Here is a 26,891-nt window from a genome sequence, read left to right as displayed (position 1 = left end):
TTTTCTTTCTTTCTTTCTTTCTTTCTTTCTTTCTTTCTTTCTTTCTTTCTTTCTTTCTTTCTTTCTTTCTTTCTTTCTTTCTTTCTTTCTCTCTCTTTCAAAATGAAAACAAAGTCATCTATAGTGTTCTATTGTATCATATCAAATAGTATCATATCCTATCATATCACAATGAGAACAAATCTTCTCCCATGCACTTGAAGATTTTTCTACATATGAGCATGAAAAATATGAAACCACAAAAATGTGTGTCATTGTTCCTGAAAAGGCTTCTAGAGAATTTTGGCAATAGGTTGATTATATTGGGAAATATTTTAACTATATTACTAACTACATTAATTATATGCAGTATTTAGCCACATTAACTACATACTATGAAATATATTAACTACATTACCAAAAAAAAAAAAAGAAAATAAAAGAGATATTTTAAAAAGGTTTTCCATAACACATCTTGTAATCTGTATTTGGGGAATTGGAGTATAGCTGAGAAGACAAAGGTTGACAAACAGAAGATTTGTGCTCCCTGGTCAAAGCACCTTAAATTTTTTTTTTAATTTAATTTAAAAATTACTTTCAGTTGTAAAAGTTTCTCCTTTCCTCTCATCCATTGAGAAGGCAAGGAATATGATACCTATTATACATATCCAGTCATGTAAAATATATTTTTACAGTAGCCATGGATCTGCTGGTCAAAGTTACATAAAGCTTTTCTTAATGGAACTTAACCAAACACTTCTGAGAGGAAACTCTTAAAGAGACAAGGACTGAGCAGAGCATATGTGAAATCCCTAGATGAGGTTTTGTGCTTAGCCCAGTGTTGGTGCTTAATAGGTACCGGTTGACTGACTGTTAATTAACTATGTTAAGTATAAAATACAGCCTTTGTTTAGCATAACTAGATCTGTATCCTTTGGGGGGTTCTGGAGAGATGGGAGTCAGGGAGTATCATGGTGGCCCAAGAAGTAAAACTGAGCAAGTGTCAACCAAAGGGGAAAGAGAAGGATGCAAGGTGAGCATGAATAGTCTACTATATACATGGATTAAGAATTACTCAAGAGAAGCCATTTAAAAGATGGTGTCAGAAACATATATAATTGGAAAAGAAGATGAATCAGGCATACAGCAAGAGGGAGGGATGGATAATGAGGACGATGGGCTGTATGCCACACTGGCGTCTGCACAAAGAAAGGACCCCCTACTCCACTGGGTTATCAGAGAGGATTTGAATAAGTTTTGCACCAGATGAGAGGGCATGGATGGCCTGGTTGGTATCCTATCCATTATACTACTTAAGGCTGCTGAGAGTTTATCATCTGACAATGGGTCTTTGGATAGACTTTAGAAGGTACATGAACATAGATGGGAAAAACTACATCTTTACACTAACCATATTTTTTTTCTACCACGTTATACCAACAAACTACATTAACCTCTAATTCAAATTTAGAATTTCTTTCAATTATTTAAAAATAGGATTCTGTTGAAGTCCATAAGCTTTACCAGATTTCTGAAGGGGTTGATGACCCCAAAAGGTTAAGAATCCTTTGTTCTGGTCATTTCAATTTGTGACCTTAGAGTCATCCCTGCCCCTTCCTACACTCTTATCCTATATATCCAACCATTTGCCAAGTTTTGTTGATTCTATCACCTATATTTTTCACATCTATCTCCTTATCTCCACTTACTATTCCACAGCTACTCCCTTAGGTAGGGAGTAGTCAACAGTCACAGCCTGAAAAATTCTTTGGGTATTTCCATATGGCTGAAGGAGTTTGAATTTCCTCTAATTTCATACATTCTCTATTAAGCACTCCAGACTCCACCTTAGAGAAATAGAGGATTATGGAAAAGATTCTTCTAGAACTGCTGAAGATGATGGCCACAATTAATCATGAGCAACTTGAATCACGCAGAAGAAGGAAACTTCTTCCTGTCCCCTGATTGAAACTTACTAAGTTAAAAGTTGAGTGAATTCCAGAACACCCCTTTCTCCTTCTTTCCCTCGTCCATCTATGCCATTATCATCCAAATGCAGCTTGATTACCCAAGGACCAGTTTGAGAAGATCCTTTTTCATTTTTCTTGAATCCTGTAAGGAAAATGAGGGTCTTTTGAAGGCAATCATTTCCATGTCTTAATCACTATCTTAAGTGACCATGTTTTTTAACTTAGTTTTGTTACTTACTGGTTGTGTGTGACCTTAGGCACCTTCTTTAACCTTTTGGAGGAGGTAGAAGGAGCACTGGACTTAGAGGAATCTATATTTGGGGGATCATACTGGGGGCCATTACAGATGTTCTCTGAGATCCACTTTATTCACCTTAAAATGGGGATAATACATTGCCTATCTCATGGGTTCCTTATAAGGAAAGCACTTGGTAAACTTTAAGATGATACAGAAATGTGGGTAATGTGCTACTGATTCATGGCACTTCTAAATGCAATTTGCTTTCATTTCTAATATAGCAAATATCTATAAATATAATCTACATAAACAAAAGCACTTGGAGGGGCAGCCCTTACTAATTTTTAAGAGTTTAGAGAGGTCCTAAGATAAAAAAGTTTGAGAAATGCAGCTCTAACTAATGGCTAAAATAGGTGATAATTTAAGGAGCTCTTGTTCTAATCACAGGAGATTCTTCAGTCTCTATGAAATCAAGTCAAGAATTGCTGAATATTAAAGGAAATCATTTTCACTTAGGATCCAGCAGCAGACCAAGTTCACCTTGGCCAAAAACAAAAATCAATCTCCATTTAAGTGTTCACTTTTAACACAATTTTCTTAAGTGATATTTGTTGTAAAAATTCCCTTCCTCCCCCACCCCTCCTTGAAGCAATACAGAGACAGTCTGCAGGGGATACAGGGTCTGATCTCAGGAAAAAGGTTTTTCCTTTGAATAAAAAAGAGACTTTCCCATGAAAGAAATGAAAACTTTTCCTTTCATCTCAGGAAATGGGATTTTTCTTCCCATTTATCCCCCTACCCACCCAATCTGAGTAGTCTCTTTTTTAAACTTTCTTTAACTGTTTTCTTTGGATCTGAGACTAATCTGCTTAAGTTCCTTTTGGCAGAGAACAGAATTTATTTTTAATTCAATTCAACAAACATTTACTAAGTGACTACAATATATGAAGCCACAAAGACAAAACTTAAACAGCCATTGTGCTTAAGGGATTTAGGAGTCACTAAAATTCCATTTTATTTTCTTTAAAAGTGGAACTGAGGGGGCAGCTAGGTAGCTCAGTGGATTGAGAGCCAGGCCTACAGACAGGAGGTCCTAGGTTCAAATCCGGCCTCAGACACTTACCAGCTGTGTGACCCTGGGCAAGTCACTTGACCCCCATTGTCTACCCTTACCACTCTTCCACCTATAAGTCAATACACAGAAGTTAAGGGTTTAAAATTAATAAAAAATAAATAAATAAATAAAAGTGGAACTGACAGGGATTGAACTTGTCTATGCCTTGGTTTTCCCATGCTAAGTTAAGTTGACTAATTTTGATGTAACTATAGGTTATATGAACAATAGAAAATTATCGACTTTAAAAGGAAGCTAGAATAAATTATTAGCTAGTGCTGCTTCCTCAAACTTTTTTAGTTGCAGGACCTCTCTATACTCTTAATAATTATTGAGGACTACTATCCCAAATGGTTTTGTTTATGTGAGTTATATTTATTGATATTTGCTGCATTAGAAGTTAAAATGTACTCTATTATTATGACAATAGTTTTGACTTTGTGGACCCCATAAAAGGAATCCCCTGATCATACTTTCAGAACTGCTGAGCTAAAACTAACCTATAATAGTATTAACACAATAGAAAGCCCAAAGAGAAAGGCAACAATAAGCAGGCATTCCTACCTTTTTCTATCCTTTTCTTCAAGACCTGGAGCTTGGTCACAATGTTTCTGCCTGAGTTGAATTTGGGGTTTCCTTCAATCCATGATATAGGAATTCCATTAAATTATACTTTGCCCTCTACTTCCAAAACCTCTGGCTAATTTTCTTGCATAATTTCATAAATTTCTATATTTAGGCTTTTTATTATATTTGTGTTTTCTTGGGAAACCACCATTTCTCAGATTGTCTCACTGGATTCTGTAATCAAGATGAGTTGCTTTGGTTGTAGAGACCTTAGGTGTTCTACTTTTGCTACTCTTTTTTGATTTTGTCTTTCTTGTTCCTCTGCATTTTTGATGTACAAATCTACTAATCTCTTTCTCAGAGATCTTCTCTTTTAGAGAGGTCCTTCTTTCATGTTTTGTACTATTCTCTTGTTGATGTTTTTGATTCTCTTTTAAGAGCTTTTTAACCTAGGTCCTATTCTTATTTCTTCCTTGAATAATTTAACTGATCTGATAGATTTCTCCTGAGGGTCATGCAATTTATCCATGATCATTTCTGGGGCTTTTGTTATTCTATCAGTATTATATCTCTATTCTGAAGAAAAGCATTTTCTTTTGCTCCAAATTATGTATTCATTTTATTGACGTCTCTTTTTGGTTGTTTATTGATTTTTCTTTCAGTTACTTCACTGATTTTTCTCTTGTGTTTTTCTTGTGATTCATTCATCCAGCAAGTATTTATTAAAAGACTACTATATGCAAAGAATTGTGCTAGGAATTAGATTGTGAGCTCCATAAGGGCAGGGACTGTCTTATACCTTTCTTTGTATCTTCCATTGCTTGACACAGTGTCTGGCTCATAGTGGCATTTAATAAATTATATGTTGATTGAACAGTTCTCACCTTCAAGGAACTTATATTCTATTGGGAGAATTTAGCATATACACAGATAAATAATTGTGGAATATAAACAAAGCAAGTACAATGTGATGAATTTTTTCCTTTCTTTTTTAAAATTGTTCTTTTGCTTTAGAACATTTTTTTCTCTCCTAATATGACAAAAGGAAGCTGGGTTGAGACCCTCTTATTTAGCCATCTTATTGGTTGTTGGGGAGATATTCAGGGGTAAATGGCCTTTCAAGTATCCCTGAAATCAAACTGCTTTGGTGGCTTTCTTTTCTTGGACCCATAAAGTTCTCTATGTATACTGCATTACTTTTTAAGGGGAACTTGGAAACAATAGTTATGTTATATTTAAGCTATCCAAACCTTTAAAGAAATTGTTGCTTAAAGTATTCAAACATGAAGATTTTGCAGTCACAATTAGCTCCATCACTGCAGTTATTAAGAAGGGAATCTCAAGTTGTTTATTACAGGGATTTCCTGCTATGGGGTTTTAACCAAAGTTCAAGCAGAATCAAATAGTTTCCTCGGGATTTAAAACAAATTCCTTGGAGTAAAGAAGAGTACAAAACCAGCTCCTGGCTAGAACTAATGATCCCCAGATGCATTTCCAGACTCAAATCCACTTTACCTATTCTCATATTTCTCCATTTCAATGGAAAAACAAGTTATACCTTCAATTGTCTTCTCAGGTGCTTTAAAACCTCTTACTGCCTCTCTCCCCATTCTAGATATTCCAGCTGAAATAAAGTAACATACAACACTGTATGGTCTTCCTTGCTTGCTTGCTTGCTTTCCTTCTCTCCTTCCTTCCTTCCTTTCTTCCTTCCTCTATTTTACTTTTTATTTTATATGGTCATTGCAACACTGGCCTAGAGTTGAGCCATTTTCCTACCCCTTCACAATTCTAAGTTAACCCAGTTGAAAACCATCACAGTAACCCTTGCTTACTATATCAAACTAATTCAGTCATACATATAGAACATGTGAATGATAGTGAATGACATAATCAAAAGAGAAGCTACAAGATAATATCAGATAAAAGATCAAATGGATGGAATGTGTCAAATTTCAGACAATGGTGTTAGATGATCAGTATATTGAATTAATTCCTATATATAAAAACTGGAAATAGAACATTGGGCTAAATTTAATAAGATGGAATTCAATAGGGATAAATGTAAAGTCTTATGCTTGAGTTAAAAAACTTGGCTCTACAAATACAAGATGGAGGAACTGAGACTAGACCACAGATTATTTGAAAAGATCTTGGTGTTTAGTGGACTTTCACTATGTCAACAGTATTATTTGGAGACAAAGTCTGATACATTGAGAGAAATTGGGAGGCAACAGTCCCACTGTACTAGTTAATCTCTGTCTGCCTTGGTTTCCTCAGTTGTAAAATGGGGATAATAGGAGGACTTACCTCCCAGAGTTGTGAGGGTCAAATGAGAAAATATTTGTAAAGCACTTAACACAGTGTCTGGCACATAATATGTGCTCAATAAATATTTGTTCCTTGCCCTCCCCCCTTCCTCCCTCCCACTTCATAACATACCCTGGTTAAACTGTATCTGGAGTATTGCATTTAGTTCTGGGTACCATATTTTAGGAAGGGCATCAATAAGCTGGAGAATGTCTTAGAGGAAGACAACCTCTTGTGGTGGTGAAGGGCTTCAAATTTGTTTATACCATATGAAAACTGAAGGAAGGGGAAAAAAGGATTTTCCTCTAAGAAATGAAGACTTATTAGGGCATGACATGTGGAAGATGATTAGACCTGTTCCTGCCTGGTCCCTGAAAGCAGAACTAGGAGCAATGAGCCAAGGATACTGAGGCAAGTTTAGCTTTAATATCAGGATAAACTTCTGAATGATGAGATATATCCCAAAGCTGAATGATGTTCCTCAGGAGATAATGGCTCTTCCATCATAGGAGGTCCTCAAAGCCAAGGCTGGATGGCCATTTATCATATATGGAGAGATTTTTTTTCAAGTATGGCTTAGACTAGGTGGCCTCTGAGCTCCCTTCCAACTCTGAAATTATGAGGTTCTCCACCATCGAAGCATTACAGGCAAGGAGATCCTTTGATGACTTCCTTCCATCGGTATAAAGCACATCCTTCTTGTCTTTTGTAGGTGGGTTTACAAGCCATTGAGGATGTTTGTGCTGATATAGGTGTTAGTGGGCAAAGTGTAGACTTATGGGATGATTCATGACTCAGTACTTGGAAGTTAGTCTATTAAGTTTTCCATTGTTCTGCTGTTATCAAGGATTAAATACTCAGCAAAAGAATCTCAGACTTTAATCCAGTTGTTTCCTGTTTTGGAACTATTAAATCTATTTTGAAAAGACATATCTTGACTCTTGAACTTGTTCTGTGCCTTTTTGTATTCCAGTGATATTTTAGATGGAGTATAGTGCAAGGGAGGCAATGTTACAATGAGTCAGAAGATTTGGGTTCAAATTCCACCACTGTTCCTTACTACTGGTATAACTTTGGGCAAGTTGCTTAATTAACATCATTAAGTCTCATTTCCCTCAAAGGTAAAATGAGGGGGTTGGACATATGTTACCTTTAAGGATCCTTCTAGCTCTCAATCTCTATATATAATTCGATGATTCTAGTGTCACTTAGGTGAAAAAGACTTTATTTAAAGATATATCTTTGCCCTGTGTGTGACAAAACAGTTTGATAATCATGGTGTCCTAAACCTTTTGGCAGGAACCCAGCCTGGAGGCAGGATTTTGAAGTCCAGAAAGTCAGAGGAGTAGAATCAGATTGGCCCGGGCTTTGTAAGAAAATATAAGTGAGGTAATGGGGTCACCAGGGATATTACAATAAACTAAGTGGTTTGTGGAAACACACTCTAGGATTTATGAGAGACTGGACCAGGGTGAAGAGACCAGAGTTTACTGGATTTCCACAGGAATGGCAGTTGATCTTAACTGTCACCCAGCTTCCACTAGAACAGAGTATAGTAACAGGCTAACAAGGTAAAAGGGACTTAACAGCTTTAATTATGTTAGACTAAAAGGTGGGAAAGGATTTCTACACTTAAAATCTAAAGGATAAAACCACAGGGCAATGGGAGGACTTATTCTACTCTAACTTAGTGATCTAAACTAACAGGGCCCAAGGAGCTGTAAATGGAGTCTCTGAGTTTCTGCCTCAAACCTGGAACCTGCCAGGCTTGGGTACCAGCTAGGACTTTGTGGCTTTGGGATTCTCACTGCAATCCACTGATGATCTCTGGATGCCAGGAGTTAAAGTTGTCTCATGAACCAAGTAGTAAGGGTTGTGCTTGAAGCACTGTCCTCCAGTACTCAAACTTCACCTCTTCTCTTGGCTCTGTAGATCTTGTCCTTTTCTTAGATGCCACACCACACAGGATTCCAGGGGAAATCAGGAAACAGGGTGTCCTTTGTTCTGAGGTCTCCCAGGCTGGCAACAGTTTCTTGCCCACCACTAATGGAGTCCACACTCAGGGCACAGACACACTTTCTCTTCCTTCATTCCAACCTGGAATTCCCAGCTCCAGCTCCTTCCTGTTAGGTACTTCCTAATAAATACATAATCGATACCTAATCTAATCTTCCTCACAACAGCTTCTTCACAAAATGGAAATTTCAGGAGAAATTCACTCTTGGGAGATAAGAGAGCTATTTGTGGTGAGCATTAGGGAGTTCTTTTATTTTATTTTAATTTTATAATTTATTATTTAATTTCAAAATTAACCTATTTGTTTACTGGCTATGCCAAAATTCCTAGGTATCTTCCTCCTTCCTTTCTCCACACCAGAGAAGATATCATTTGCCAAAAAAGAAAATGTATATATAAACTGTGTCTTTCATGTTTCTACTTATCAGTTCTTTTTCTGGAGGCAGATATTCACAAGTTATTCTTCAAATATTAGTTTTGTAGCTTTCTCTAGTGTTCTCTTGCTTCTACTTATTTCCCTTTTCATAATTTCATATAGATTTTTCCATTTTTTAAAAATACTCACTCAATTTGAGAAATTTGTAAAGGCACAGCATTGCAAGAGAATTATTTTGGCTACAGAAACTAATGGAGACTGTCTGTTGAGGCAGAGAAAGTCTGTGATCTCCAATGGGGGAAGGCTACCCACAATAATTAAATCATGGTTTGGGGAGTCCTCTGAAAGGATGAAGACTTGAGAATAGATCCAGGACAGGGCATAAGCCTGAATCCTGTTCGTAGTCATTTTCTAGGGTTACCGACGCCCATCTCTAGAATTCCTACTGTTAAAAAGAGCCATGGGACTTGGGGATGGGCCAGCCTGGGTCTACAAGTGACGACGAGGCCCTGAAATCATATGGACTGTAATTGTGGTCTAGGCTCTGATCTCTTATTTGATTTCCAATTCAAAGGGGAAAACTGCAGGAGTCTTATCCTATGCTCTCCTGCCAGTGTCTAATCTGTATTCTACAGTGTGCTACAAAGAGAAGACTTTCTTTCAAGTCTAAAGATTATTTGAGTCAAGGGCAATTTGAAGCAAGATCTGAGGCTTCAGCAAACAGATGTTTCATTTCTGTTAGTGCAGAAATGGGGTATTTTCCTTATGTCAACTTGCAAATGGCTAGTTTATGGAAAATTGTCAAATAGAGAGAAATAAGTGTTTGGGGGGCCAGAGAGGATCCTGAACGAAGAGGTTTTAACTGGAATGGTAAAATTGTGACAACTTTCCAAGGAGCAAGCCAAAAGCCTATGGTCAACAAAGAATACAGAATAAAAATAGCTTGGCTGTTTCCAGTTGGGACCAAATGGAAAACATCTGGACCTCTAGCTCAGAAGGTTAATGTGAATCACCTCAGTCTGACCCTTTTATTTTGAAACAAGTGGAACTCTTAAGCCATCAACCATGGGAGAAGCAAATAACTCAGTGATTGTAAAAAAATCAATTGTTTTACTCACATTAGTATTAAGTTTCTTTGGGTATTTTTAAACTGTTGTAAGAATGCTGGAAGAATAATAATTAATTAATGAACCCTGATAAACCATAAAATAAATGTGTTTTGAATTTTATAGGATCTTTGAATTGGGAGCAACCTTCATGTTTCATTTTTATTTATTTATTTAACCCTCATGTTATTTAATTAATTAATTAATTTAACCCTCATGTTAAATAAGGAAACTAAGGCATGGGGAGAATAAGGGATTTGGGTTTAATGTCATAAAGAGTGGTCTAGAGGCAGAGTGCGAATTCTAACATTGTCCATTTCATTATTATTTGCATCATGGATCCCTTTGGAAGTCTGTTCTTTGTGCCTTTGAATGGTTGTCACCAATATCAAAACCCTTTGACATCCATCCTCTATTCCTTTTTTAAAAATTAGATTTAATTCATTTTTTTCTAAGCTGATTCCAAATCCAGCTAGAACAGAGATTTTTATCCTGGAGTCTATGAATTTAGTAATAATAATAACTTACATTTCTATAGTCCTTCAAGGTTTGCAAAGTACTTTATGTGTTACTTCAAATGAGATAACCTATGTAAAGCACTCTTAACAAACCAGTGAGATAGGTGCCTTATTTTACAGATGGCTGATTGGTTAAGTGACTTCCCCAGAGTAACAAAATAAAATATCTGTGGCATGATTTGAATTCAGCTCTTTTTGATTCCCAATGTAGCACTTTCCCACTGTATCATTCTCCAGTTTTTTATTTTTTAAAAACCCTTATCTTCCATCTTAGAATCAATTCTGTGTTTTGGTGCCAAGGTAGAAGAGTGGTAAGGGTCAGGCATTAGGGGTTAGGTGACTTGCCCCGGGTCACCCAGCTAGGAAGTGTCTGAGGCCAGATTTGAACCCAGGGAGTCCCATTTCTAGACCTGGCTCTCAATCCACTGAGCTACCTAGCTGCCCTCCTACTTGTTTTTTTAAACTTGTTTTTAAAAAAATTTGATAATTTAATGTCAGCAGAATTGGTTTCTTTTGTAATATTACATCATAATAATATTTATAACAATAACAATTTGTAATAATATTACATATTTTATTTTTTATTTATTTAAGATATTTTCCTGAAAAGAGAAGGAAGATTTTTTTTTTCTTTAAGAAATACTATTTGTTATTTGGGCTGGCTCTCTGGGAAGGGGAAAGGAAGAAATACTTGGAATGACTATGATGATATAAGAAGCAAAAGATATCAATAAAAACTATTTGTAAAAGGAACTAAAAAATGAACTAAATCTAATTTTTAAAAAAGGAATTGAGGGAATAGAAGAAAGGATAGAGGATGATGTCAAGGGGTTTTGACGTTGATGACAACCATTCAAAGGCATAAAGACCAGACTTCCATAAGGATCCATAATGCAAAAAATAATGAGACGGACAGTGTTTATATAGATTAAAGGCAAGGGGCTCCCCTGGATCTGAATCATAAATATGGCAGCATCCATGAAGAAACCACGAGACTTGTGGGAAAATCGTAGGACCCTACTGAGCCATGTGTAGAAAATCAGAGCAAATCTCTAAGATTGCTGCCAGTGATACAATTCTGTGTTTGTAAGGAGGGTGAAATTATTCCCAAATTGGAAATACTGTTATTGTTCAGTCATTTCCAGTCTTGTCTGACTCCATGACACCATTTGGAGTTTTCTTGGCAAAGATACTGGAGTAGTTTGCCATTTCTTTTTCCAGCTCATTTTGCAAATGAGGAAACTGAGGCAAACAGTGGTAAGTGATTTGCCCAAGGTCACACAGCTAATAAATGTTTGAGACCAAATTTGAACTCAGGAAGATGAGTCTTCCTCACCCCAAGCTGGGTCCTTTACCCATTATGCCACCTAGCTACCCTTTTTAGACATAGAAAGGTATATATTGATGTATGCATGTTCTTGTCTCCCAGTTAAGCTTCTTAAGAAGAGGGATTGGTTTCACTCTTTGTATTTGCCTCCCCAACAGTTGTCACAATGGCTGGTACGTAGCAGTTACTTAAAAAATGCTTGCTGATCATTTGAACAAGGAAACAGCTGGGCAAGTTTACATAGCATATACTATAGAGCTGACAGGGTTCTCTGAGATCCAATCTGGCTCGACCTAGAATTTAATGCTTGAAAAACTTCAACATTCAACTGGTCCAATCCCTTATTTTACAGGTAAGGCAACTAAGGTCTAGGGCACGTCATTGATTTACCACAGGTCATGGACCAGAGCTAGGATTAAGAACCAGAAGGAATCTCCAAGGTCATCCAGTTCAGTCCCTTAGGGAGTGAATAGTGGAGCCAAATTGCTAACCCAGGTCTTCTGACTCCAAAATTCCACACACTGCCAGGAGTCTAATTCTCTAATTTTTCCAAATATGGACATTTTTCATTGGAATAATTTTTCGTTTCCTTCCTTTCCCTACACTGTAAAGCCCAGGAAGGACAGGTCCTCTCCCCTGCCAGACCTGACCTCGTTCCCTCCCCTGTTAGGAAAATGTTCATACCTTAGACTAAGTCCTATTCTGGTTTACCAATCTTCTGCCTCTCTTTTTCCCATTTCCATATAATGGATAATAATAATAACTGCTGCGTATATAATTCCTTATGGTTTACAAAATAGCCTATATTCTTCATTCCACCAGAGATTTACAACAGTATTTTGAAAGAGGTAGGACAAGGGTCAGTCATTGTTCTTATTTGTATAGAAGTAGAAACTGAGTCTCAGAGATTCCAAGATTAGAGGCGATGATGGCGCTCTTACTTCTTGTCCAAAGAACTTGAGACTGCCTCACTTACTGCTCCAATGTCCTGGATGCTGGGCTAGTCCTCCTCTTACAACCTTTTTTAGCTTCTCAAAGCTGGATGGAGAAGTGAAAATGATGCTGATTTAGACTCAGAGTATCAAGGTTCAAATCTGGGCAAGTCACTAAATCTCTCCAGCTCTAACTTTCTTCCTCTGTAAAATGATGGGATTGGCTAGATAGCATCTAAGATCTCTTCCAGCTGTAAAACTATCTAAATCTATGATGCTTCTTGCTTGAATCCCCCTACTCTCTGAATGTTCTGTATCCAGCACTTGCCTCTGACTCCCCACCTCCCTGGGCCACAAATGGAGGGAAAACTTTTTTAAAATAGTAAATTAATTTCTTTTCCATGGTTCCTACAAACTAAATATCAAGTAGGGGAAACTTATCATTATATATAGCATAACTTGCTCAAATCAAATTGGCTAGAATTGTAAATACACACAGTGGTGTTTTCTATGTGTTGAAAGTACCCATACTGATCTTGAGATCATTTATTCTGCTCAATGAATAGAATTCTTTGTTGGGAATCAGGTCAATAAAACAAGCAATATGATTAGATATGCAAAAGAAAACAGAAATAGCAGCAGTATCCCAGGCATTTTCATGATCAAAACCTTCAGCCCCAGCTTTGAGGAATTTTTTCTTATGTCATCAGCCCATCAAAGACCAAGAAAAAACTCGTTGCCAACTATCAGATTCATAAGTTGGCACTTTTCTTCCAATGAATAATGACATGATCAGCTAGACAAATATTTTTGGAATATAGTCTGCATAGAGCACTTTTGCTGTTCAGTTGTTTTTCAGGAATGTGTGACTCTTTGTGACTTTGTTTTCTTGGCAAAGATACTGGAGTGGTTTGCCATTTCTTTCTCCAGCTCATTTTACAAGTGAGGAACTGAGGCAAACAGGGGTAAGTGACTTGCCCAAGGTCACACAGCTAGTAGATGTCTGAGGCCAGATTTGGATTCAGGAAGATGAGTCTTCCTGACTCCAAGTCCAGGGCTCTGTCCACTGTGCCACCTAACTGCATAGAAAGCAATATGGGCAACTAATTAGTACAGACACATTATTTTCCCTTGTTGCTAAGATCATGAAATCTTTGCCAGTGTTCCCAAGTTGTTCTGTTTTTATTAATAATGGCATTGCAGTAAAGTGCTCTGAATTTTCCTTTCTGTTGAGTTAACACCTTATAGACCTCAAAAATCCAACCCTTTTTTTGCTACCTCTTCCATGAGTTCCACTCATAGTATTAGAAGAATAGAAGGTATTCTATTCCTTTTAGGGGGCAGAGCAATGAGGTTTTGCAAACTCTCCTGGCTTGAATACCATCTGAATAGCCTGTTGTTGGTTAAAGGTTGCAAAGCTCATTTGTTAGTAGTTAAGTCCCAGGTGCAGAAGGTGAAGTCTCATCACAGAGACTCTTAAGCAACCTCCACTCTTGACCAAAGGTCACTGGCCTTTCCATCTGGGGTTTGGGGAGACTGGGATAGTAAGCCAATCTGGAGGGAAAGCTTCTAAACAATGGTTGGGAGTTAAGCTATGACACTGGTTGGAATGTTAAGATCAGAGAATATTAGAGCAAGATGTGGCAGCAAGTACCTACCCAGAAAGCGGGGTATATTTCCAGGGCAAAACAGAGAACCTTCCAAAGCATATCAAAATGATGACAACCACCTATATCCTGTGAACCATAATAGGCACAAATGACATTCCTTGGAGCAACCCAGAAGTTATTGTTGATAGTTATGGAGTCTGGGCAATAAACAAAAGACCAGATAGATTTTTCTCAGTGGGATCCATTAAAGGCAGGAATGAAGATGAGGGAAATTTAATTGGGAAGTGGGCGCCTGACCAAGAAGGTGACATAATAGAATGGGATATGGATTCCTTTGATCACAACTTACAGCATAGAGATGACAGATTCTTAGTCAGAGACAGAATATATATAATAAAGGCTAAAGAATATATATAATAAAGGCTAGTAAGACTTATTTTTGCCAGGTGTCTTATAAATCTAATTAAAAGAGCTTTAAACCAATAAGACTAGAGGAGGGTTGCCTCTATATATACATGAAGTTAGATGATATAGAGTCAGAACTGCCCCATTTAGAGAATTACTCCATTTTGTTCACACATACTATAGAAAGTGCTAAAAAAAGATATACAAAATCCAAGAAAGATACCAGTAGAAAAATCTCAGAGCCTCAAAGGTCTATACACAAATGCCCCAAGTTTAGATAATAAACACCAGGAACTATGGGTCCTATTGCAAAAGACCAATTTTAGCTTCCAAGGTATCATTGAGACTTAGTAGGATGAAACACAACTAAACTATGGCACTGGGTGGATATGCTTTATTCAAAAGAAACAGATCAGGTAAAAGGGGGTGAGGAAGGTAGCATTGTATAGTAAGAAAGTCTAATTACATGAGGAGATCCTGGACCCTAAAGGGAGAAATGTAACTTGAAAAATGTAACTTGGATAAAAGTCAGTGGAGAGAGAAACTGAAGCCATTCTGTCACTGGAATATTTTACAAACCACCTGAACAGAAAGAGGAAATAGATGAGGAGTTTGGAAAACATCAAAGTCTAGCACAGAACCATGTTAGGTGTTGATGCTGGACTTCAATCACCCAAATGTTCACCCGTGTTCTTTCTTCCTGTCAAAAGAAAGGCAACTAATAAATTATTAACTTGCTTTATGCTCATTTAATCCTTTAAAAAGTGGAAAAACCAACAAAGGGGAATCCTATTCTGGATCAGATTCTATTAGCAGGGAGGAACTAGCTTTTGGTGTTGAAATGATAGGAATTTTGTGGGTAAGTGACCACTCCATTCTAGAAGAAATCTGGGAATTGTCAAACATGCAATCTAGATTTTTAGGAAAGCACATTTCCAAGGTTTAGAATAGGAATTCTTAACCTTTTTTTGTGTGTGTCATGGACTCTTTTGGCAGTCTGGCAAAGTCTATGGATCTCTTCTAAGAACACTTTTTTAAATGCATAGAATAAAATACATGGGACAACAAAGGAAACCAATTTTATTGAAACACAATTATCAAAATATGTTTAAAAACAATTTCATGAACCCAAGATTTAAAATCCCTGGTTTAAAAGAAAGTAGGGTGGAATCCCATGCTTTAAAATGTCTCAGGGAAAAGTCAGTTCAGGGGAGATGGAAGATGAAGAAGTCAATTTGACAATGAACATTTGAATCACAAATAATGACGAGCTGCTTTATGTAGCTCTTGGGCTATAAAAAGTCAAAATTAATGAGACTTCTATTTCCACATAAATTTGTAGCAGATATATTTTCCCAGCTCAAACAGTTCCAGCAGTGTTTTTTTCAGACTTCAATGAAAGTGTAGAAGAAATTTCCATATTTTAAAATTATTTAACCAAGCAATTGAGGAACTTTCACCCAATCTTCAAATGGAAATAACTAATCTAGTGACATCCTAAAAGGCAAATATGAAGAGAAAAAGCCAATAGGATTCTATAAATGCATTCTAAGAGACGAATTTGCTCAAAGTCATTTGCTTGAGGACTGATATCAACATTTGGCAGTATCTATCTGTGTCAACAACAATAATAATGTCCAGCATTTATATAGCACTTTCTATGTGCCAGACACTAACTTTGAATCTCAGTTATATGAAATATCATCCCCCTCCAAAGAAAACAATTCCATTCTTTTCATTAGTAGATCTATGTAACAAAATTATTTTCAATCATCATTATATTTTGAATTTCATCAATAAAATGTTTCTGCAATTTTTTTTCTCTCATTATGTAAATACCTACTGAATATCTTCTATTTTGCCTCTTGGTCTAAAAAAAAACTAAAATATTTACTCTCTGGTCCCTTACAGAAAAATGTTTGCCAACCCTTAGCTTAGACTTATGAAAATGATGAAGAAAATATTAATGCTAATTAAACTTAAAGGGCACCAAATTTGGCAGGATCTCATTTGGTTGTCATCTATACTTTTCTTGTATTTAGCTTCTTTCTTCTAGTGGTTCTTTTTTTTTTGAGTACTACTCAAGCTCACATTTTTCCATTTCACTTAGGATTTAGAACGAAACCGAAGACAAGGATTAGAGAAAAAAAAACAGCCTTTGGGAAATACCCTAGGAAGTCAGCCTGAAAATGAGAAATCCAAAAGGTGACCTCTTACAAGAGTCTACAGGAACATAGAGCTGCTTCACAAAGTCTAGAGGCCAAATCCCAATGCCTTCTATCACCATTAAGAACAAAACAGATGCCCTTAAAAGGTAGCAAGAGAAAGACATTTTTCTTGGTTTTAAGAAGTTGGGGTCATAATCCATGAAGACGGTAAACAAGAAAGACTCCTAAGAATTATAAAATTTTAGAGATGGAAAGGGCCCTAACACCCTACATTCATAGGTTCTGGAGCCGGGAGAAATCTTAGGAATTATCTAGTCCAATTCTTTTCTTTAATAGATGAAGAAAATGACATCCAGAAGATGAAGGGACTAGTCCCAGGTCATACAGATGGTTTATGAGAGAACCAGGACTCTTGGAAGCCAGTTTCATTGGCTTTGAGATCACATTCTGGAATGCCTTTTAGCAATATGATGGAGACTCAAGTACCTAGACAAATTTGGTTGTAGACTGTCTTAGAGGCAGTTGGATGGATTCTTAAAGAATTTTCTCTAGGAAACTTTCTTATTCCTAGGGACTATTGTGGAAAACGGTCCCAAACTCTAATTTATTTCCTGCTGGTTGTGCATCACAATGACATTCCTGCCCTCTAAAGTTCATGGGAACTATAACTCTTTCTTGGCCTAGTCAGACATAATAGGGATTGCTTGTCCCAGCTGCTATAATAGGCTATTTTCTGGATTTGATTTAACAGTACCCATAAGCCACTGGCTTATCTTTTCTCACCAGCTTTTAAGGAATATGTCAGGGGGCAGCTGGGTGGCTCAGTGGATTGAAAGCCAGGCCTACAGACGGTAGGTTGTAGGTTCAAGTCTAGCCTCAGACATTTCCCAGCTGTGTGATCCTGGGCAAGTCACTTGACCCTCATTGCCTAGTCCTTACCACTCTTCTGCTTGGAACCAATACTTCGTATTGGTTCCAAGACAGAAGGTAAGGGTTTAAAAAAAAAAAGAAAAAAAGGAATATGTCAATTGATCAGCATTCAGAACAAAGTCTTTGAAAGGGAGAATGAATTTGAAAAAAGAGAAATCGAAAAGAATAGTTTAAAACCAAACACACAGATACCATTTTTTTTTTGGGTGGGGGATCTTTTTTCCTGAAATATTTTTCACCTTGGTGGATCCTGGCAATTTTTGGAATTCAGTCTAAATCTGATTTTACTCTTGGTCCAACTGTGTTGAAAAGAGAACAAGGCTCTTTAAAAGTCTTTAGGTTGGATGGATCTTTACAGGTTCAGCCATCTTTTGTGCCATGTCTTAGAAACCAGGTTGATTCCATATCTTGTCCTTACTGAAATAATTCCAGGAAACCCTAAATAGAAGTCTGCCTTATTTTAAAAACCAAATCATATCCCCAGTTAATAAATGGTCAAAGTATATGAGTAAGTAGTTCTCAGATGAAGAAACTAAAACTAACTATAGTCATATGAAAAAGTGACCCAAATCAAATTAATTAGAAAAATGCAAATTAAGACAACTCTGAGATACCACTTCACCTATCAGATTGACTAATATTGAAAAGGGAAATGATAAATGTTGGAAGGGAGGTGGGAAAATTGGGACACTAATACACTGCTGGTGGAACTGTGAATTGATACAACTATTCTGGAAAGCAATATGGAACCATGTCCAAAGGGCCATAAAACTATGCATACCTTTTAACCCAGCAATACCCCGATTGGGTCTCTATCCCAAAGAGATGAGAGATAGGGGGAAAGGACCCACTTATACAAAATTGCTTTTAGCAGCTCTTTTTATAGTGGCAAAGAACTGGAAACTGAGGGGTTTTTCCTCAATTGGGAAATGATTGAGCAAGATGTGGCATATGGTTGTAATGGAATGCTATTGTTGCCCTCTACCTTATTCCCAGATTTTTAAGGCTGTTTGGGGGTAACTAATTGATGGCCCCAAGAGCTGGCTGCAATTCCTAATGGTGAACAGAAACCATCAGGTATCAAGGCTATTGCCAAGCATTTAAACATCATTTAGCTTCAAAACAATGAAGCCCTCATCCCATAAAAAGACCTATGTCCATTTCAAAAGAGAAAATGGTGTAAGCACAATGTAATGTTGGAAATAATTGCTAAGAGGAAGGGATGATCATAAAAGACTGCCTTCCAATATCCTCCCCTCTTTTTTATGGATTAAACATGCTATTCAGAATGAACAAATGCAACCATCTCAGAGTCATCCCTGAATACCCTTCAGATGGGCCATAAATACTACATTTGCTTGGCTCCAATAGTCATTGGGATATTTATATCATTATGGCAAAGTCCTGATTCTAGCACTTGACTTTTCTTAACTACTTCCTCTTGACATTAGAGCGATGGTTTAAGCAAAGAGCTAAGCGATTCTGCTTTTATGGGACACTGGGTCAGGTTGTCACTGATTAATTAGAGTTTAGCCTGAATTTGAATTTCTTCAAAGGAAGCTCTCCTTTTTGAGATTCTTGCCATTTTCAGAAAGAGAAGTCCCCAGTTGAAGGAGGATTTCTGATCACATATCTGTTGGCTACAAGACACTGGGTTAGTTTTCTCCTCATGGGTACATAGGATGCAGCATATTATAAAGGGAAGAAGCAAAATGTGAGCTAGTGTTATTTTTCCTGCTGTGAGGCTCAATTATTCCCCTATATCAGTGGGATTAATACACTACCTAGTGACAGGATCATAGGGAAGAAAGCTCTATCTAATCCAAGTGCCTACCATATGCAAAGGGCAGCTAGGAGGCTAGTACACAGAGCACTGAGACTGCAGTCAGGAAGAACTGAGTTCAAATCCAGCCTCTGACACTTGACCCTGCACAAGTCACTTAACCCTGTTGTCCTTGGTTTCCTTATTTGTAAAATGAGCTGGAGAAAGAAATGGCAAACCCCTTCAGTATCTTTGCCAAGAAAACCTCAAATGGACATCATGAAAAGTTGGACAAGACTGAACAAGAACAAACTATAGGCAGAGTGGATACAGAAACCATATAAGTGTGAACTATTAATAACACCTGAAAATCATTCACAACATTGTATCTCCAATCTTAGTCTTCTATGCCTAGAATACTCTACCACCTCATCTCTACCTCACTTTCTGTCTTCTTTTAAGATTTCAGTAAAATCCCACCAATCCATGAGATCATTCCAGGTCCCTTCAGGTGCTAAAGCCTTCCTACTTTTTATTTTTTTTAACTCTTGCCTTCCTCTTAGAATCAATACTGTATATTGGTTCCAAGGCAGAAGAGCAGTAAGAGCTAGACAATAGGTGCTAAGTGACTTGCCCAGGATCACACAGCTAGGAAGTGTCCAAAGCCAACTTTAAACCTAGGACCTCCCATCTGTGGACCTGGCTCTCAATCCATTAAGCCACAGTGCTGACCCCAAAGCCTTCCTTCTTCCTTCCTTTCTTTTTTTTTTAACCCTTAACTTCTGTGTATTGGCTCCTAGGTGGAAGAGTGGTAAGGGTGGGCAATGGGGGTCAAGTGACTTGCCGAGGGTCACACAGCTGGGAAGTGTCTGAGGCCAGATTTGAGCCTTCCTACTTTCAAAGAACCTTCTATCTACCCAGAATATTCCTACTTGTTTACTTCCCCGTTAGAATATCAAGACTTTGAGGGCAGGGACTGTTTTTGCTCTTTTTGGTATCTTCAGAGTTTAGCACAGTGCCTGGCACATAGTATGAGTTTAATAAATGCTTGTTATCTTGCCTTGACTATTATTATGAACTTTTCCATAAGCTCTTTTGAATTGGAATGACAGTTTTTTTTTTTACAAATGAATAAATACATTGAATAAGAAAAAAAAGTCCTTACTAGAATGTTTGTGCCTGAGTGACCAGGTATTCCTCCACTTCCAATTTACCTTGAAGCACTTGTTGAGGTGGACTCCTCCTGTCTTGTAAAAGATTTGTCGGTTTATCTTTTCCCTGGTTTTCTGCAAATTCTGCTATAGGTCTGATGAGAGCCAAGGCCCCAGAACATTGTAAGTAATTACCACTAAGATAAAGTTCACTAGAGTAGAAAAGGCAAAGTAAAGTTTTTAAATGATATTATTTTCACTCTCTCTAAGCATCAACTCTATGCAGAATTATATTTTTTAGTAGAGAAGGCATTTACTAAATGATTGTTGAATTATATTTCAATAAATTATTTTATAATCATCCTGAAAAAAATATTAATATTGTAACTTGCATTTTAGGCACAAGTCTACCAGAAACAATAATTGATTTAACATTATTCTAAATCCAAGTATTTCTAGCTTAGACAGAAATTATCCAAATTGTCAGGGTTTCTGCAAGTCTTTGGATAGCTCTCTAACACAAGAAAATCAAGGTAATATTTATGCGGATCTTGACCAAGGAAAGGACAATAATTTTGCAAAGTTCAGTTTGGGATTAATTAATATTCTAGACCAGTGATTCCCAAGTGGGTGCCACCACCCCCTGGTGGGTGCTGCAGCAATCCAGGGAGGCGGTGATGGCCACAGGTGCATATCTTTCCTATTAATTGCTATTAAAATAAAAAAAATAATTTCCAGGGGCGCTAAGTAATATTTTTTATGGAAAGGGGGTGGTGGGCCAAAAAATTTGGGAACCACTGTTCTAGACCATCTAAGAGAACTATAATCACTTAATCTTCTAAAATCTCTCAGTTTCAAAGAGACTTCCTTCCTGATCAATACCCTAATCCCTTCAAAATGGAATAAGAAGGTACTGCTTTTATGTGGGGACACAGCATCCCTATTTGGGGGATGGGAAAGACAAAGATCTTAACTAAGTTATTTTTCTTCCTGAGTTTAGTGACTACCCTTTATCCATTTTCCTGGGCCTTAGATACCATTCTTGACCTTTTAAACATGCTTAAAGAAAAGGTCAAGCCTGAGAGAAAGGATTTTAGTTTAGGACTGCTGAGAAGTACAATTAAGTACTGATAAACTTCCTTCCTTCATGTACTTTGGAAAGAAACTCTAAACTGAAGAAATATTTATCTTTTGACATTCTCAGTCTAACTAAAAAGGAGATTTTAAATACACTTGCATATTACAGAGACTTTAACATAGATGCCAGGGGAGCTGTGACTTCCCTCCACTGGTGTTGATTACAAGCCATCTACCTTTTTCATCCAAGTGTTTCTTCCTCCTCATCTTTGCCTTCTGGCTTACCTGGCTTTCTTAAAGTCCTAGCTAAAATCCCACCTTCTACAAGAAACCTTTCCCAGTCCCTCTGATTTCTGGTGCTTTCTCTGTTAATTATTTCTTATTTAATATCTATATAGTTTGTTTGGTTGCTTGTTATCTGTTCCATTAAACTGTGAGCTCCTTGAGGGCAGGGATTTTCTTCTGCTTTTCTTTGTATCTACTGAACAGAGTCTTAATAAAATGTATATTGATTGACTGATATCTCTAGTAACTTGGGCATAATTGGAGAAGGAGATATAAAGGATTATATGAAGGAAACACATAATAGGGAAGATAGCTCTCACATTGCAGAGGCTAGGGGAACAGGAAGATAGTCAGAATGCCCTGTAGGTTTTTTTACAATTTCAGGAGAAAGTGAAGAAGGCTTCCAGCACATTGGATGGACTCCCTGTGGTAAACTAATGGGAGGATTTGGACAAGAGGTACACAGGTGGAAACTCATGGATAGGTTGTAATCAACTCTATTGGAAGAAGTACTCAAATTGATGTAATCACAGATCCACTTGGGTATTTGAGTGTATGTTAAATATGATCTTGTTTAAAAGATATACTTGATTTCAAGACAGGTTGTCCATAACCATGAATCTAGAAATAGGAAATAAAGAAATAAAGAAAAACTAGGCAGACTCATGGCCAAGTCTAGAAACAAGGAGCAGAAAACTCCAAAGATTAATTAACAAAAGCTTCCAGAGGATTTGGCTAGATGGATGGAGGGACTTACCAAATGGCACTTTGACTAACTGCCCAGCCCAGTTTTGAGCCACTGGTTGGTCCCAGATTACAATAACGGAGGCTAAGAATCATAAGCTTTTGGTTTTTTTCCAGGCCAGCCATAAGAATATCAACTTCCTCATTTCCAAACCTTAAAACAGAAAGAACAAATTAGCTACTTTTTATAGGATTTAGAGTTGCAAAGGAATTTAGAAATTATCTAATCTGGTCCCCTCATTTTAGTGGGTTGCCATGAAATGAGTGCTGGATTTGGAATCTGAGGTCAAATTTTTGCCCTGATACTCACTATCTGGGTATCTTTGGGCACCTCTGGGCTTCAATTCCCTCATTTGCAAAAGGGAAAAGGGACGAGGGAATGGGCTAGATGACCTCTGAGATACCTTTTTGGACTGAATCTGTGATCTCATGAAGCTGCAATCTACAGGGTTAAGCAATTTGACCAGTCATATAAGTGGTAAGGAACAGACTCAGAATTCAAAGTGAGGCTCTCAGTCTCCAAATTCCCTTCTGAATTCTGCATTTCCCATTGGATAATTGCTTTTTTTTTTTTTAAACCCTTACCTTCCGTCTTGGAGTCAATACTGTGTATTGGCTCCAAGGCAGAAGAGTGTTAAGGGTAGGCAATGGGGGTCAAGTGACTTGCCCAGGGTCACACAGCTGGGAAGTGTCTGAGGTCGCATTTGAACCCAGGACCTCCTGTCTCTAGGCCTGGCTCTCAATCCACTGAGCTACCCAGCTGCCCCCTGGATAATTGCTTTGTTGAGCACCCTTGGGATCCATTTCCTTCCATGTAAAATGAGAAGTTTGCACTAGATAACTATTTCTTTATCCACTACTATGCTCCCAATTCCTGCACCCCAAAATATTCAATTGCTTCCCTTTCCCCAGGATCTGAAACTCACTAATCTATGCAAACTAATCTCTAACAGGGTTTTCCTTGATTAGGGATGGAGTCTTGTGAGTTTTTCCACTAGGTAAGTGCATAGAGTGCTAGTCCCAGAATAAAAAAGAAGAGTTCAAATCCTGCTTTAGGCACTTCCTAGGTGAGTTAGCCTGGGCAAGTCACATAACCTCTTTCTGCCTCAGTTTCTTCAACTGTAAGTACCTGAGGCCAGATTTGAATCCAGGACCTCCTATCTCCAAGCTTAGCGCTATCTAGTTCCACTGTGCTATCTGGCTGCTTTAAGATATAATTTGTGAAAGTGAACTTATAATAAAGCCAGAGTTTAAAAAAAAAGAGTAAATTTAGCTGGGCAAGTCTTTGAATGGAAAAATATGACTCTTTCCAGCTTAGTAGTTCAATTCAAGAAAGTTGAAGTTTACTAAGTATCAAATATGTATAAAGAGAGAAACAGTCTCAGAGTCAATGAGTTCAGGTCCCTGCTTTTGACACATAGTAGTTGTGTGGACAGCTTAGAGGGCAGAATGTCGGACAGAGTGCCCAGCCTAGTGTCAAATCCAGGCTCAAATACTTTCTAGCTTTGTGACCCTAAACAAGTCACTTAAACTTGTTTGCTTCAGTTTTCTCATCTGTAGAATGATCTGGAGAAGGAAATGGGAAAACACCCCAATATCTCTGCCACGTAACCCCCAAGTGAGGTCATAAAGAATTGAATACCACTGAACAACAACAAGCTGTGTGATAGAGGGAAAAGTCACTTAGCATCTCTCTGTCCCAGGAAACTACTTTCAATTACAGATGAACAATTGGTTTCCATTGGTGGAAGGCGATTCCACACCGAGAATTCCTTACACCCATGAAATCACAGCTGGACCAAAAAGCAAAACAAAACATCCCTAGGCTCTTGGATTCCAGAGATAATAAACAGATTTTGCCCTCAAAGAGGGTATAGTCTACTAGAGCATGCAAGGGGATAAATAGGTTAAAAATACATTAAAATTTGAGAAAGAAGAAGTTAATAACAATGAGGGGGTCCTGGGAGAGGCCTTTGGAGGTATCAGTTGAGTGGAAACTTGACAGAAACTAAACAATTTAAGAGCAGTTGAGAAAGAAGTACAATCCCCACATAGAGGGCAGCTACTGCCCTTATCTAGGCAAGAGACGACAAGGATGGTGGTCATTGAAAATGGAGAGCAGGGATTAGAGACAAGAGATGCCATGAAGGTAGAACCTATGAGATTAAGTGATTTACCCAGGATCTTGCTGCCAGTATGTATCAGAGGCAGGTCTTCCTGACTCTGGTTGTCTATGGACCTCTTCTAAACCTTAAAGTCTCTTATTCTAGGGGGATACTCAGAGGGGAGACAGTAAACAGCTGCCATATTTCCTCTTAGTGTGTCCATAGCACAGGCTCAGCATTCCATGGGGTGCGCATTAGCCAGAGCAGACAAGGAACCCTGTTATCTAATTCCCATTACACATGTCACTAACATTATCCAGCTGAGGAAAGTGAAGTTTATAGGGATTAAGTGATTTGCTCCAAGTTCCACAATGAATTAGTCATTCAGCCAGGATTCACCCCCAGATCTTTCAGCTTTGAGTCCAGTATCCCTTACATTACTACTGGCTCCTCTGCTTGATCAAATGAAAGGATAGAAGACAGTTCCACCCCTGAAAAGAGTGAGCCCAGTCCAAAGAGCCCGTCCTGCTGAGAGTTTAACATTACTTGCAAATCATCAGGAAAGAAGCTGAGCTGTTGGCTTGGGATCTAAATGGGTTTTCTGAGATGTCTTGCTTTTTAGCTTTTCAGGGAGATGTTTAAAGCAATTATTTAAAGTGCAAGAGTGCATTGGAAGCCCACGGTAGTAGCTCCAAGGAGCCAGATTTTTTCATGGGGTGTAGTGTTCCTGGTAATAGCTTAGAGTGGCAGATTTATTCTCTTAGGATGTTGATGATATCTCCTAGCAACTTTACCTTCTACTCATGACTCTATTTGGCAAAGAGAACTAATGGCCTGAGAAGCTACCAGGATGTAACTTTCACATTCTTTTCCTTACTTGTTGTAATCCAATATAATTGAGAGCAAATTGCTGGAAAGAAGACACTTGCCCAGCCTCTCTATAGACCACAGGTCCATTTGGCTGTTAATGATTTCTAGGGTAGAAAATGGGTACATGGTACGTCCTCGCAGCTCTAGAAGTATGGCCTGAGAAGACAAAGTAAGAAATATTTAGTGATTGAAATATAACTATATTTCATTCATTCAAACTATAATGCTTAAATGCTCAAAGGTAAAGTGTTTCAACATTATTGTTCCAATTTTTATGTAACCTTTATTTTTGTTAATACTATTGCTTAAAAAATCCTTACCTTCTGTCTTGGCATCAATATTTAGTAGTGATGCCAAGGCAGAAGGGCTGTAAGGGCAAGGCACTTGGGGTTAAGTGACTTTCCCAGGGTTGCACAGCTGGGAAGTATCTGCCATATTTGAACCCAGGACCTCCCATCTCCAGGCCTGACTTTTCTATCCTCTGAGCCACCCAGCTGCCCCTCATATAATCTTTAGATACTCATTTATGGTCTTGCTCAGAGTCAGAGCCCCATTAATTGAGCTCTTGCTATTTCTTGGTCAAGATTCTATGGTTTAAAAAATTTAACTTACCCTTAATAGCCATATGAAAAAAATGCTCTAAATCACTAATAATTAGAAAAATGCAAAATAAAACAATTCTGAGGTTCTACCATATGCCATCAGATTGGCAAACTTGTTAAAAAAAGAAAGTGATAAATGTTGGCGTCACTATGGGAAAACAAACATATTTAATGCCTTGTTAGTGAAGGCATGAATTGGTCCAGTCATTCTAGAAAACAATTTGGAACTATGACCCAAAAGTTATTAAACTGTACATACCTTTTGACTCTGCAATACCATTTATATTGGTATCTATGGTATATATATATATAGTGTGTGTGTGTGTGTGTATGTATGTATGTATATATAGGTACATACCCTATAGAGGTCAAATGATTTGCCCAAAATAATAAGTGTCCAGTGGGTTGAGATCTGATCACATGGAGGACATACCCATAGACGCAATGAAGTATCATTTATGAACACAAGAAATAGGATATAGGAACATGCACATACATATACATATATATGTACATATTGATAGATTTATATTTCAAAGAAATCAAAGAAAGAAGAAAAGGACCTGCCTGGACAAAAATATTTATAGAAGCTCTTTTTGAGGTTGAAAAGAACTAGAAAGTAAGGGGATACCAATTGGTTGAGGAAACACTGAACAAATTGTGTTATATAAAGTTAAAATGATGAAATGGATAATTTCAGGGGAATCTGGTAAAACATATATGAACTGA

The 26,891-nt window shown here is 37.6% G+C and overlaps 1 protein-coding gene across 1 annotated transcript in view; it reads right to left on the bottom strand.

The window, feature by feature from the left end:
- The window catches only part of LOC123241954, a 47,139-nt gene that overhangs the window by 9,944 nt on the left and 10,304 nt on the right, over positions 1-26,891 (bottom strand). Inside the window, exons 2-5 of the mRNA XM_044669453.1 lie at positions 25,568-25,716; positions 22,599-22,739; positions 20,543-20,691; positions 1,956-2,091 (exon numbers count right to left, since the gene is read on the bottom strand). Coding sequence (XP_044525388.1) covers positions 1,956-2,091; positions 20,543-20,691; positions 22,599-22,739; positions 25,568-25,716 — 575 coding nt within the window. The remainder of the gene's footprint in view (positions 1-1,955; positions 2,092-20,542; positions 20,692-22,598; positions 22,740-25,567; positions 25,717-26,891) is intronic.

This window comes from Gracilinanus agilis, chromosome 3 (assembly GCF_016433145.1).
Source record: "Gracilinanus agilis isolate LMUSP501 chromosome 3, AgileGrace, whole genome shotgun sequence".
In the NCBI taxonomy this organism is placed as follows: domain Eukaryota; kingdom Metazoa; phylum Chordata; class Mammalia; order Didelphimorphia; family Didelphidae; genus Gracilinanus; species Gracilinanus agilis.
The sequence above is the reverse complement of the archived record's forward strand: the minus strand, read 5'-3'. Positions and strand labels throughout refer to the sequence as shown.